The sequence below is a fragment of the Myodes glareolus genome, chromosome 10 (genome assembly GCF_982192425.1).
Source record: "Myodes glareolus chromosome 10, mMyoGla1.1, whole genome shotgun sequence".
In the NCBI taxonomy this organism is placed as follows: Eukaryota; Metazoa; Chordata; class Mammalia; order Rodentia; family Cricetidae; genus Myodes; species Myodes glareolus.
This window is the reverse complement of record NC_142035.1, coordinates 16907430-16922301: the sequence shown is the minus strand read 5'-3', so window position 1 is coordinate 16922301 and position 14872 is coordinate 16907430. Positions and strand designations below refer to the sequence as shown.

Genomic DNA, 14872 nt, shown 5'->3' with positions numbered 1-14872 from the left:
GTGACTGGCGCAGAACAGGCAGGGAAGAGCAGGTGAGGGCTGGAGGTCAAGGTGGGCAAGCAGGATGGAGGACTCCAGAGGAAGAAATCACGGAGTACTCCAAGAGCAGGGCATGCATGCTCAGACAGGAAGAGACCCGGGTGTTTGAATGCTATGACCACGCGAAGCGATTCAAACACAGTGAGTGTGTAGGAAGCATGTGTCATAGCTACTGGTCCAATAAAGGCAGAACAGGAAATGCAAAGGAGAAAACAAGAGGGAATTCGGTGAAACAAGGGAAGGACTTGAAATCTAGGCCCATGAGCTTGATGACATCATCGTTTCATTTCTTTTGCTATGATGACATAAAGCCATTTAGAGGAGAAAAGGGGTTGTCATCTGGCTCATAATTCGTATTAAATCCATCCTATCAGGGAGTCCCAGGGAAGAAACTTAAAGCAGCCGGTCACATCCACAGTCAAGAGCAGGGAGAAGCGAATGCATACGTGTTTATTACTGAACTAGCTTTGTCTATTCTTCTGCAGCCCAAGTATAAAATCAAGGACTGGTACCTTTAACTTTTCAACAGTGTCCTTGCTAAGTAATCGAGATAATCCCTTACAGACCTGCTGATGGGCCAACATCTCAGATAATCCTTCACTGAGACCCTAGGGTGTGGCATGAACACTTGGCACTGTGTATGCCACCATGCTACGTAGTGATATCTCATTTGTACTTTAATAAATAAAGCTCGCCTGAAGGTCAGAAAGTAAAACAGCCTTCTAGGCCGGGCAGTGGTGACGCACACCTTTAATTTTAGTAGTCACGCCACTTTGCCATAGAACCGGGGCTGTCGTGGTGCATGCCATTAATCCCAGTCCTAGAGAGAATTATAAAAGGGAGGAGACAGCTCTCAGACACAGTCTCATTTTGATGATTCCTGGAGGCAGGATCACCATTTCCAACTGAAGTAAAGGAAAGAGTCAGTGGCTGGCTGTTTAATTTTTCTGACCTTCAGGTTGAACCCTAATATCTGTCTCTGGGTTTTTATTAATCATTCTACAATGCCAAATTTGACTGGTCAGCTATATTTGATTGTTAGAACTCTTGCTTGAGTAGCTGACTTGAGTTTTATTTTTTTAATTATTAAATAAAACAATTTCTGAAATGGCCCTAAACATACTCTGCAATTTTGTATTATATATTTATATAGAGCAGAGTTCTTATCACGGGCAATTATAAAATTAAAATATTGATCAACTCTTAAAATAGTTGAAGGAAATTTCCATTCTACAGTATCAAACATTTAGCCAAGATTTAATTCTTTATGCAAAAATTAGTAAGCACATCCATTTCATTAGTACTCAAATTTGCTTTGCTCTTCAATGTAAAATTATATACATACATATATATATATATATATAGAGAGAGAGAGAGAGAGAGAGAGAGCAATAAAATATTTCTTTATAATTTATTGCCAGTGAATGTTTGACTTACATGCCTGTCTTATATATCCTATATACTCAGGGTAAACTCTTCTATGGTTAAAAGGGTGTCACTAGTGGAAAGAGAACTCTTTGACCTAGAAACAAGGGGCCAACACTTGAACCACCAGTGTGGCCAGGTGTAGTCATAGCAACATGAGGAAACTTACCATTGGCTGAAGTTGGCTCCTAGAGAAAGGGAGCCAGAGCCTTAGGCAACTTACATGCACAGGCTCAGGGAACGAGAACTCTGACTTCTAAAGAGACTCTGGTAAGGACAATAAAAGCATTCATGCTGCCTGACACTTTCCTGTCTCCACCTTCTCCTAAAATAAATCACACATGGTGCCCCTGAATTCCAGCAAGCATCACTTTGAAACCTATGAGTACTTGGTTTCTAAATAATTGGCTTTCATAGGTTGTATTGTTGTTTTTAATGGGAAGTGACCATGATAGAATACTTGCTAAGCAGAAAGCTCAAGTTTTCTACAATAAAACATTGTTTCATAATACAACACAACACACACACACACACACACATACACCACACACACACACACACACACACACACACACACACAAAGAAAGAGAACTGCATAAATGAACTGAACTGAATAAATATTTTGTTTAAATTAAGATAAATGTGAACACTGAATAAAAGTCAAGTTAATATGATTGTGTTTTAAGGTCTTAAAACCATCTTTTCTATCGCCCAGGCTAGCCTCCTAACTTACCGGATAGCCCAAACTGGTCTCGACTTCCTACCCTGGCATCCCTGGAATACAGTCGTGCTACCACATCTGGCCCTCACTGGCATTTTGGAGTGCTTAGTCTTTACTCAGTACTGTGTTCACTGGCCAGCACACGAGGGATTCCTTTCTCTTCAAACCCCTGGGGAAGTCCTCCAAGAGTGGTCCTCGGACTGGCCATCTCAGTAGCTCTGGGGAACTGGTTAACAGAATAAATTTTCAGGAGAACTGCAGCTGAAATCCGCCTGTAGATGCTGTTGACTGGAGCTTGGACTTCAGGCTTTCTCCTCTTTCCCTATTCTATTATTAATCACTCTGGAAATGTACTCATTATTTTACAAAACAGAAAATGAGAGACTGTGGGGCGTGGAAGGTATAATTTCTGCCCAGAGGAATTCACAGGCTGGCTAAAGATTCTAGCAAAACAACAAAAAGGCAAAAACATAAACATGAAGTAGGGCATTGAAATAGCCTACTTCACAGTGGAAGAGTGGGGTGGGCGTGGAAAAAAGGCCTGCTCTTAGAATAGCCTCCAACAGTGCTTCTCAGGGCTGGTGCTCAAGCTGGATTACATTAGCATTCCTTGTGAAGTAGAAATGTGGGCTCTCTGGCCCTGCCTTAGACTTCATCAACTGGGAACTGACTGATTCTAATCAATCAGGCTATTTGTATCTTAACAAACTGACGCTTGGTAAAGTATGCTATGGGTCATAATAATTAATAGCTCTACTTAAGCAAGTGGTGATGGTGAACATTTCTGATCCTAACACTTGGGAGGCAGACACAAGAAGGTGGGGTGTTGGGGGCCAGCCTGGGCTATATAGTAAGGCCCTGTCTCTAATACATTGGACACCACCTTGGAGCAAAACTGGAGCAGAAGTGAAGAAATATGGCTTAGAGTAGAGACCTTGTTAAAACTGACTGGGATTGTGTGATTTGGTGAGCAGGCCTGGGATTCTTCATCTTTAGCAGGTTCCCGAGTGCACTGAAGCTGGCCTGTGAGCCCCAGTAGAGCATGTTTTTTGTCACTTTGCTGAGGGAGGAACAATACCTAGATGATCTGTTTCAAGATCAGGCCATTCACCACCAGCACCCATTGGCTCTCCACTGTGTAACAGTCCCAGACCCTCAGTGGCTCTGTAACAGAAGGTGGACCCTGTAAGATTCCAGATGCTTCTGTGTTTGAAAATCAATGACTGCTCTGTGGAAAGCCCAAGCTTGACTCTCTGGAGATAGTTGAAGCCTATAAGTCTATAAGTCATAAACAGACATTACACACACACACACACACACACACACACACACACACACACACACCTGTCCCACAGTATCAAGTTATAGCAGCTGACAGATCAGTAGGGGAACAAGGCTTTCTGAAGCCATCTTCATCAGTATAGATCCATGGCTCTCAGTTTTTAGTGTTCATCCAAATCACATACACAGTGATTCCAGGGGTTTGGGGTGAAGGGAAATATTCACATTTCTAACAGCTTCTCAAATGATGCCAGTGCCGCTCACCTTGGTCTGGGTTCAACAACTTGAAGGCTAATCTCCTTCTCAGTCCTTCAGGGGAAAGCAAGTAGATAAATAACACCAGAATACACAAATTGTAAGCTGCTTTATGGCTAGGACAATTTCCTGGGGCTGAAAATTTTTCACTGCACCAAAGGTACCTAATGGCAGAAGGCTACACCCAGCCCAGGATGTATGTACAGAGCCACACTCCTGACCTCATGGTGACTGAGTCCTGCCCATAGAAGCTTACCAGAGGTTCTGTCTGCTTACCAAGGTCAATGGAGCTGAATCTGGTCAGAAATAAACATACATTCCAATTCATCCAGCAATGGGACACATGCTCTAACCAGAACAAAGAGGTCTTACAGCCTAAACAACCTTCAGCTCAATCTCATGCTTACCAATGTCCCTCACAGGGTAACAGTTTCCCTTGAATTCAAAAGCAATCTCTCAATCTATCTATCTATCTATCTATCTATCTATCTATCTATCTATCTATCTATCTATCTATCTATCTATCATCTACCTACCTACCTATGTCTATCTCTCCTCTCTATAAAATAAACTTGCATTCCATTTCCTTTGGGCTTGTATTGTTTTATGTGGGTAAGCTAGCTTATCCATTGGAGAAAATGATCTAAAAATATTTACACTTCATTATCCCCTGAACATGCATGCCATTCCACCTCAGGTCTTGGGAACCACCTAGAGAAGAGGTGCGCCTAATATACAAAGCATGTTCTATTCCTAATAATGTTCCCACTTTCTAATTATCTATCAAGGCATCTATTATGGCCTCACTGCTTTGCTGTTCCTTCTCTACTCACCTCTTGTGCCATGACATTATCCCCTTCACAAAGAGATAAGACATAGAAGGGGGGGCTGTCATTATTTCAGAGAGAGGAGCCAGGCTTGCAATTGATTTGTAATTGGCAGAAATGAGGACAAGGCTGTCTTTAATACAAGAAAACTGTGGCTGGTTCTACACAACAAATTGGACACTCGCTGAATAGAAGATATTCTAATACAGTGTCTTGCCATCTTGCAAGTTAGTTTGAGCTTCAGGAATCAAAAATATAAGTAAATAAATAAATAATCAGGTCCAACATTTCTAGCTGAAATGGTCTGATTGCTCCAGGAGTCTCACAGCCAGCAAATATTTAGGTGACATTCCCACAATCCATTGGTAATGAATATTCTTTTCACCCCCAGTCCTCCCTGCAATGGTATGACATTTGGAAACTTACTAGAATCGTGCCCATCAATTCTCTTAAGAGCACATTTGTACCTTTTTGGCAGTCTCTAAAGAATAGCTTTTGATTATTCTTTATTAAAAGTTAAAAGAAATAGAAGTAGACATAAATCATTTTTGATTAGCTGTTCTGAAAGCCTTCCAAGGGTCCACTGCATTCATGGCCAGCGGCTCATTTGGGTCTGATGCCTGAGTCCAGAGCGCCTGTGGACTCAGAAGAGGACTGGTGTAGGCCCACAGAGAGCCACAGACTTGCAGCAAAGCAGACATGACAAGCAGGTGGGGAAGGGCCTGCAGATTTGCCATCTCCTAGTGAAGGCCTCCTTTGTTTGAGAGTGGTCCATCCCTCCAAGCTCCACAGGAAGGCCACTTCCTCCCAACCTGCTGCCCACATTGAACCTCCCTGCTTCCCCCATCTGGCCGCCGCCGCCAGTCCCATCTTCCCCAAGCAGGCTGTCCACTTTGTGAAGGAATGGTTAGCTGTGTGGCTCAGTGGTCTGTCCCCGCCCGTACAAGGTGAGCTCCGGGTGGGAGGCGGGGCAAAGATTGGTTCTGAGTGCTCTCTGTCCCGCCCCCAGCTCCTAGCCAAGGAGGAAGCCAGCTGAGCTGGAATAAATCCTGAAAGCCTAGGCGGAGGATGAGAAAAGACACAAAGAAGCTGCGTAAGAGAGAGACATATCCAAGGGGAAGGCTCCAGGTCAGAGTAGCCAGGGTCCTCAGAGCTGTCTATGACAGGAGAAAGGAGCGGGTGTTAGGCGCAGATGAAGCTGTTTTCCATTTACTTTTCACAGTGCTGGAAATGGAACCGGGGGCCACAGCACACACTTGGGAAAAGCTCTACCAGGAGTGTCATGCATATCCTGGAGCTATTTGTTGATCTGGAGTGACCTTTGGGTGAAGAATATCAGAGAAGATAAAGTATGAGATGTCAATACCATAACTAAAAAAAAAAAATAATTTATGATCATAGCTTATATCTCAATAATGTCTACTAATAAATATTAATATATACTTTTCTTAACATAGGGCTCCCTGACTATGACACAGATCTCCCATGTTGGGACATCATTTTACATCCACCCCTCATCTCTGAACCAAGAGTCCCGCGACTCCTGGCGGCATCGTGTTAACCTGTAAATCAGCTAAAACAAGAACATAACAGTGATTGCCCCATGACCTCAAGGACCCAGGAGGGCAGGGAGATGCTCACGGAAGGAGTACTCAGTGGAAGAACAGTCCAGCACAGACAGTGATCGCAATGATGGGGGTTTGACGGAGAACACCCCCAACTCCACAGCAGTGTGAACGTGGTACATATTAAACAGGACTTGCACTTCCATTTTCGAATTTTCATTGGTGCTTTGGCTAGCAGTATGTGCAACACTACTTGTGAAGATGATGGACAGCAGGCAGGAGCCCCAGCTTCCAGTCAGTCAGCAATGAGATGGGAAAGCACCTGGAACTCCACAATACACTGCATTGCTGAGCTGCGCTGACCCTTTGCTTGAGTGCACTAAATGTACCTTAAATGCCATTCACATTCAGTACAGGTTGATCGGGATGCCACTTCATCCTTAAGCCAGGGAACATCTGTATAAGGACTGATAAGCATCCCTCGGTTTTTAACAAGGATCACACTGCTGATATTTACAAGGGTGGCTTTTAGAACGAGATGGATGTTGAAGAAAACCACATTGCAAATATCAATCTTATATTTATGAAACATGACTAAGGAGGGGGCGATAAAGCCAACATGCATCCAGAGAGGTCAGTGTGAGTGACATTTCAAGTATATTTTTATTTCAGTGATTTTTCTCACAGATTGGGGAATTCAAATACATTTAAATCTCTAGTACAGTAGAGGGAAAAGTAGAGGCATAAATGTATGCTAATAAAAGGAATGTGTGTGCATATGCACTCATGTGCGTGTGTGCATGTGCATATGTGTGCACACATATGCGTGTGTGCATGTGCATGTGTGTGCACGTGTGTGTGTGTGTGTGTGTGTGTGTGTGTGTGTGTGTGTGTGTGTGGTGGGAGTACAGAGACTGACATTAAATATTTTCCTCAATTGCTCCCCACCTTACTTTTTGAGACAAGATTCCTACTGAAGCTTCGGCTGTCTGAATCAGCTAAGGTGACTGGAAAGCAAACCCAGGGGTCCTCTTGTCTCTGCCTCCCAAGCACGGGGCTTGCAGATGTGCATGGGAGCTGGAGATTAAACTCGAGTCCTCAAGCTTCCATGGCAAGCATTTTTCAACTGAGCCATTTTCCCAGCTTGAAGTTACATTTTTTTAATAGGGATCCACCTGCAAAGAATGTCTAGATTTGGTGTGGCCAAGCGACATGAAAGAATCCAAGACTTTAGGATGCAATACACATCCTTATCCTGGCTCTCCTGCTCAATCCCAGTTTGACCCTGAATTCCTCATTTACACCCTCCTTGCCCATGCTCCCCCTCATCGGGGCTGTTAATGTCAGCTTTGTTGTTGTTGTTGAAAGATCATGGTGAGCATTAAAAGTGTTTTGTGTGTAGGCCCTCAAGACATGTCTGCTGTTATCCATACTCTCTTGGCTTTACCATCATTGTTGATTTTCTCTGACCACCATTTAGAAGCCCAACACAGAGGGACATCATCAAATTTAGAGCTTCGCAGGGGAGGAGATTCCTCACTCAGCACTCTCTGCACGTTGGTGACCACTGCTTCCCCTAGGGATCAAGGTAAGAAGTTAACAGGGAGAATGGCTGCTATGCGGACTGACGACAGACTATGTGGACTGACAGACACGCCTCTTCATCTCACAGCCCGGCACAGCTGACATGGAATCAGGGGCTCCCACAATGAGACCCTTTCCCTGTCAGACCCTCTCTGGTGCCTGTGATTGTCTCAACACATACACGGACCCTGCTGGGATCCATGCAGAGCATCTGGACCTAAGGCCTCATTTCTGACACGGCCACTGTTATTGGTTGTACAGACTTCTAGGGGAGTATACTATTTGCAGAGAGGCCTCAAAGGTGAGCTCCATGGTGGTGGTCCTGACAGGTGGTCCTGCTGTAGAGTCCCTGGGGAGTTGGATGAGGGTAGAGCCCCATCAGCCATGCATTGCCCTAAGAAAGGAAGACACGTGCAGAATCTTCTAACCCCCCATCTGGATAAACGGTATGCCTGAGAGAATCTGGTCTGCATCCTCACCAGGAAGTCAGCCTTCCCGCTGAAAATGGCCACTCAACCCTAAGAGACACTTGCTACTATCCCCAGAATACCTATATCTAAGGGAAAGTGACCATTTTATCCCCTTTTAAAAGCATTTGTTTCTGTTTTTGTTAATTTTCTGCATTCACTTTTAATATTTCAATAAAATATTATTTCTATTTCAATTTCAATGAAATTTCTATTTCAATGAACTAGAAAAAGAATGAGAGCGTATATGGTCTATTATTACAATTAATAATATTTATGCATGCTTTATATTATTATAAGCATATATATACACATATGTATGATATATAGGGATGTTTGTACATTATATAAGCATATAACTGTATTTAGGGATGTACATGTGTTTTTTTCATTAAAATATTAAATATATTAACTGCTTTACGGTTTTCACTTTTTACTTAATTACATACTATGAGAATATCATTAAGTATTTGTCCACTATCTGATATCTAATTACTTCATTCCAGCATTTACTTAATTAACCACTTGCAGAGCATTCCAGTTCTTTCTAGTTTTCCGTTCATTTGAATACAGTTACAGGTACATCTTTGTCCTCATTTCTGGTCATTTCCTTGGAAAACTGCCATAAATAAAGCTAATTTTAGAAAAGTTAGCACTGATGGTTTTAGACTTTGTGCCTAATTATCTTCCAGAAATGAAGGACCTGTCTATATACTGCATACACCTGTGTGTACATGTGTGTGTTCTTCATACACCTGTGTGTACATGTGTGTGTCCTGCATATACCTGTGTGTACATGTGTGTGTCCTGCATATACCTGTGTGTACATGTGTGTGTCCTGTTGTTTCTCTTTCCCTGTGCTTACTATGTTCAACAACTTCCAACCACACAATGTTACACTCATGCCTGGAACTTCACTAGTCAACACAGGCCTTTGGCAGAAAGCCCAGTATTTAAGCCCTCCTTCCTAATATTCCCTAAAATATGGAGAAGGGAGCCAATATCCAAGGAGCCTTCCTTGAAGGGGTAGTTGTTGTATCTATCTACTCACTGCATTAAGTTTAAAGCCTCCCGGGGTAGAGATAGATTAGCAGAAAGCTGAGGACCCCTGCTCGAGCTGTGCCCCCTGTTTCCTTCCCCCTCCTAAGCCTGTTTTCACACAGAGTATTATTATGATGGGAAGCAGACCCACAGAAGCCACTTGTGTACCCTCAATAGGACTGTGGTGAGGGACGCCGTTCATTACATCACACAGTCTCAGCTTTATGAGGGCCCCCGGGAGCTATTTCTGTCTGGCCTCTGTGTGAACAACAGTTAGAATTTTCCTGAGCAATTGGTTTGTGTTTATCTCGCAGACATTGTAAACTGTATGTCTGACAAGCTTTCTTTATCCCACTGGAGGCTGTGGTGCTCGGGCGTCCCATTCGCGACCCCAGAGCCAGCAGCGGGAATGCGCAACCGAGAGCCAGCAGAGGGAATGCGCAAATACAGTCATAGCCTGAGAAGTAGCTCTCATGCGTTCTTCCTGCCTCGTGGTGCCGTGCTTTTAGGTTACACGATCTTGTCTTGCTTTGTATCCTATTGGAAGCCACGTGAAAAACGTTGAGAAGTCGATAAATAAATAAGATGTGAAAGAGCTCCACAATGTGTATTTTCGTCTGTTTTCCTGAACACTTCTGCTGTGCTCTGCGTTAATATCCTTCTGTTTACAGACCTGAGGCTTCGTGCACACAAGTCAGAACTGCAGCGATACTGACCTTACAATAATTGGAATACCCAAATAAAGTTTCTGAAGGTACCATGATTGCCCTTATCTCATTCTCATGACCCAGTGGGATCAATGCCATTGAAATGACAGTGCTTCTCCAGAGCAAAATGTGCTTTAACTCTAATTATGATGGAAAAAGTCAATAGTGCTACTTCATATGGAGTGACACAGAAGGAGGACAGAAGTGCCAAGGGGAAATTGTTAGTGCCTAAGATGGGCTTTGTTGCCCAGGGAGCTTTCAACTGCAGGGGAAAAAAGGTTCAAATGTAAGAAGAGAGGCAACAGGATAAACTGCCATTAAAATGTATAGAATCTGCCTGGGCCGATGAGTACATGAAGACTCATTGAACATTCTTGGCCACTGGGGAGACGAACTTTCCAATACACCGAGGTACAAACGAACACCTGCTTGAATTGAAAAGACCGACGACAGCAGGTGTTGGTGAGGATGGGAGACAAGTGACTGCGCAGAGTTCTAGGGGAGACGCCATGTTTGAAAATAGCTCCTGGTTCTTCTGAAAGTTAGACTCACACCTACACAAGACCTGGTCATTTCACTATTAGACATTTGCCAAAGAGAAATGAAAGTAGATATAGATATATCATATTGTTTGTAGTAGATTCTTCTTAGCAAACAATAGTGGGAGCAGGGGCTGTCTCTGACTCTGTTGCCTGCTTTTGGTACCCTTTCCTCCTACTGCATTACCTTGTCCAGCCTTAATAAGAGAGTGGTTGCCTAGCCTCACTGCGACTTGATACACCTGCTGGGAGCTTGGCTCCTAACATGTGCATTCTCCAGGCTAGCCGGCTCATAAGCCTTCAGGGATGCTCCTGTCTCCACCTTCCATCTCACCGCAGGCACACTGGGATTAGATACCATGCTACCACATAGGAATATTCATGCATTCTGGGAATCTGAACTCCAGTCTTCATGCTTGCACAGCACGGCCTCATCCGCTGACCCATTCCCCCAAACCCAACGTTGATACAAACTTGGAGAACATGTAAACTAATACATAGTTTGAGAAAACACACCATTGGTTCTTTATTCCACACTGGAGCGGGGAGAGATTAAAAATGGAGACAAGGACACTTTGGAAGGTGGCACCAAGCTTCATTAACTTGATTATGAAACTATTCACACACAAATATATTGAATTTGTCAAGTTGTATGCCTTGAGCATTACATCTCAATTATCTCCAGTAAAGGTCTTTGAAAATATTTCATATTAAATGGAAGTTGGGTATGGTGGCTCACACCTGTAATGCTAGCACTTGAAGGGCTGAGTCAGAAAGATAAAAAGTTTTGGGCCAGCCTGGGTTACATAGCAAGACATTGCCAAAAAGAAATGTGTGTTTATGTGGGAGGTGAGGAAGAAAGAGGGGGGGGGGGGGAGGGAGAGAGACAGCGACAGAGACAGACAGAGAGAGAGAGAGAATAAAGATGACCTCGTGGATACTACAGGGAGAAGCTTATTTGCTCTACGTTCTATGCTGCCTCAGACCTTTGTCCTGTGTTCGCAGTGACAGAAGCATGACAGTGACATCACCATGAGTGTTCTCATTCTCTGTCCCATCCTCTGGCTTTGTACTCTACCCAGATGCTCTCTCATCTCGCTAGGGAAGTAGGATCGATGAGCAGAAAGGAAAGACAAGTGGATGCATGCTTAAAGCACTGTCCTGAGGGACTCCACTCAGTGATGGGCTCATTTAGCCAGAGAACAGTCTGCTCAGCCCAGGAACAGTTTTCTAAGAAAACAGTAACTGTTTCATGAAGATACCCAAGTACCTTTTTGTCAAGGACGTCAGAAACCTAGACCCTAAGATATTCAGTTCGTCTTAGCCTTTGTAAGGGTAGCTTTAATAACAAAGCTTGACAGAGAGTACTTTGTGATAGTTATGGGGGGATCATATTCACAAATTCTAGACCTAGAATTTTGACATTGTCATCAGCTTCTCCATCTATAAAATATCAATCTAGTGGAACAGTAGATAAGTTTTCACAAAAGCACAGGCGGAGAGCAATATCCAAGAAGCAGGAATCTTTTAAAATGATACCCCTCCCCCATACCTCCCCACCCCTCTTTGAAGAATATACTTTCTTTCTTGCAAGGGGAGGGAACAGTGTGAATAAGATTCTCTCTCACTCTTACCTGAAGCCAAAGCTTGTCGTGCTGAGACCACTTCCCACCAGCAATGCACTGAAACGTGGCATTCTGCCCAACATTCACCTCAACGTTCTGGAGTCGCAGAAAATGAGGTGCTTTTCCTAAGAGAGAAAACCAAAGAACACATGAGGACAGGATGCAGCTTCCCACACCACTTCTCCAACAGGGACAGCAGTCCAGGATAGGCTGTGTTCCTGAGAAGATGCCAGGCTCAGATAAGAGTTGATGAACCACTACAGAGTGAGACCTATTCTGTGAATTCCACATATTGTTCATTTATTAAACTTCATGGTCTATGGAGTAGACAGGAGAGTGTCTTCAGTTCACAGATCACAAATCTAAGACTCTGAGCATTGCGTAGTTTGGCACAGTTGGGCATCCAGAAAACAGGGGAGCCAAGATGTGAATCCTGTCCTATGAGACCCTCAAAGTTCCTATGACAACTTGGTCCACACATGTCTAGAATGGTCCAAAGTGAATGTTGCCCCTGGGAATGACAATTGGTTAAAGGCAGAATCATAGAACCCACAGCTCCTCCCTTGACTCTGGTGAAGATGCTAATGATGGCAATGGATAAGGACAAAGAACATAGTAGGAAGAAAACAGAAAGAAACTATAAGAGCTTTTGTTTACTGAATATTTCCATGGGATAGGTGCCATGCTCAGCATCCAGAATTTACTCAATACTGTGCAACTGCCCCTGTGAATTCCAGAAATTCACCCATGTTCACAAAGGTACATAGTTTACATTCTCAGCTTTACACTGTGGCACCTCTTAAGCACGGGTAGGATGTAGAACACGGATTCTGGGGATTTAGCACAACATGATTTTCAAACAAAAATCAGCATGTGAGATAATCAGCCCTGGGATCAGCCTGGATTTCATGTTGGATAGCTTGTGTTCATCTCTTCCCTTGTTTGTGAAGTCAAATGTTCTTCTATATAAGTTCCCCATAAAACAGTAATATCTGGTTTCCATTAGCTGATCTCTAATGACAAGAGGAATGAGCTTTGTCATTGAATCCATTGAAGATTCTCTATGATCAATAATAAATCATCAATAAAATCAGTGAGAAGCTGGGCTCAGACACCTTATCCCAGGTAGGGTTAAATGGAGGGGCCTTATAATAACAAGGACATCAAAAAAATAGGAAGAATAACACCTACTAAACACCAGTGCTAAGTAGGAGTCTTAGTTGAGGTTTCTGTTGCCTTGGTAAAATAATACAAACAGCTTGGGGAGTGGAGGGCTTAATTAATCTCACAGTTTGTAGTTCATCATCCCGGAAAGTCAGGACAGAAACTCGGGATAGATACATGGTGGTAGAAATACAGCAGTGACGATGGAGGAAGACTGCTTACTGGATTGCTCTCTGTGGCTTGCTCAGTCTGTTTTCTTATACCATGCAGGACCACCTCCCTAGGAGTGGCACCACCAGAAATGGGATAGGCCTTTCTACATCAATAATGAACCAAGAAAACTCTCCTACCATGCCCCACGGGTTATTCCAGAGGCCAATCTAGTGGGAGCATTTTCTCAATTGAGATTCCTTCTTTTTAAAAATGACTGTATCTTGTGTCAAGTTGTCATCAAAACAGCCAGCAAAACACTTTGCATCTTTTATCTATTCTAATTTCATGGTATCCCTGTGAAGCATATGGTAAAGAGTAGGAATTAGCATCAGCAAGCTCGCCATTGTTGTGACAGCTAACTTTAATTGTCAACTCGATGTAACCCAGGGTCACCTGGAAAGTGGATCTCAAAGAGGAAGGACACCCTACATCGGGTTAATCTCTAGCCATGTCTATGGGGATTATCTTTTTCTAAAGTAATAGTTTTGTTAATTTTAGGATAATTTCCTACAACATACTTTGATCATATTCATTACCAACTCCTCCACGCTCTTCACTATGTCCTCCCTCTGCTGATCCTACCCCTGTATACTAAGTGCAGTTGAATTTGCCCATCTTTATGGAATAAAGTCTTCCCTAGAATATAGTCCACCTACATGGTCACAGCATTAAACAAACCTGACCCTCCCTCTTCCCACATCTATCAAATGCCAATAGTTCCTAAGCTAGTGGTAGGATTTCATACCACCCCGTCTTTATCCTGACATTTTATTTGACTTGAGCTCACACAGATCTTGGGCCTGCTGCTGCTATTAGTAAGAATTCATAAGTGAAATGCCCCTGCTAGGAAACAGCATTTCCTTGATGTTCTCCCTGGTGTCTGGCTCTTACAGTCTTTTCATCCCCTCTTCCACAATGATGCCTGAGCCTTGTGAAAAGGGCGTGATGGTATGCATTTTCCATTTAGGGCAGGGCACTCCAGCATCTCTTATTTTCTGTACGTTGGCCAGTTGTGAGTCTTTGTGTTCATTGCTGTCTGATGCAAGGAGAAACTTCACTGATAGTGTTTGAGATGCACTGGTCTATAGCAATAAGTCAATAGTAGTTATTTTAATACTGTATATTCATTTAGCAGAATAGTGCTACTAGGTCCTCCTCTAGATCCCATGACCTATCTAGTCACAGTTCTTGTCCCTATTAATGATGTCAGGTATGGGTTCCATCAAACGGTACTATCAGAAGGTGATTGGGTGCTCTCATGACAAGTGCACCACAACTGTACCAAAGACATATCTTCTCTTGTCACTAGCTGTTATAGCATTCAGGGTCTGAAGCTGTGTAAAACTGATAGCTGCTTTTTAATTTTTTTCTGTTTTTATTACATTGTTTTGTTTTAATTAATTTTTCCTCCTGTGTCCA

At 43.2% G+C, this 14872-nt stretch overlaps 1 protein-coding gene across 12 annotated transcripts in view; it reads right to left on the bottom strand.

Moving 5' to 3' along the window:
* Nucleotides 1–14872, bottom strand: part of Ptprt (protein tyrosine phosphatase receptor type T) — a 1106759-nt gene that overhangs the window by 688915 nt on the left and 402972 nt on the right. For all 12 annotated transcript variants that reach the window (XM_085697063.2, XM_085697062.2, XM_085697064.2 and 9 more), the window contains exon 5: nt 12086–12201. In XM_085697063.2, the coding sequence (XP_085553189.2) occupies nt 12086–12201 (116 nt within the window). The remainder of the gene's footprint in view (nt 1–12085; nt 12202–14872) is intronic.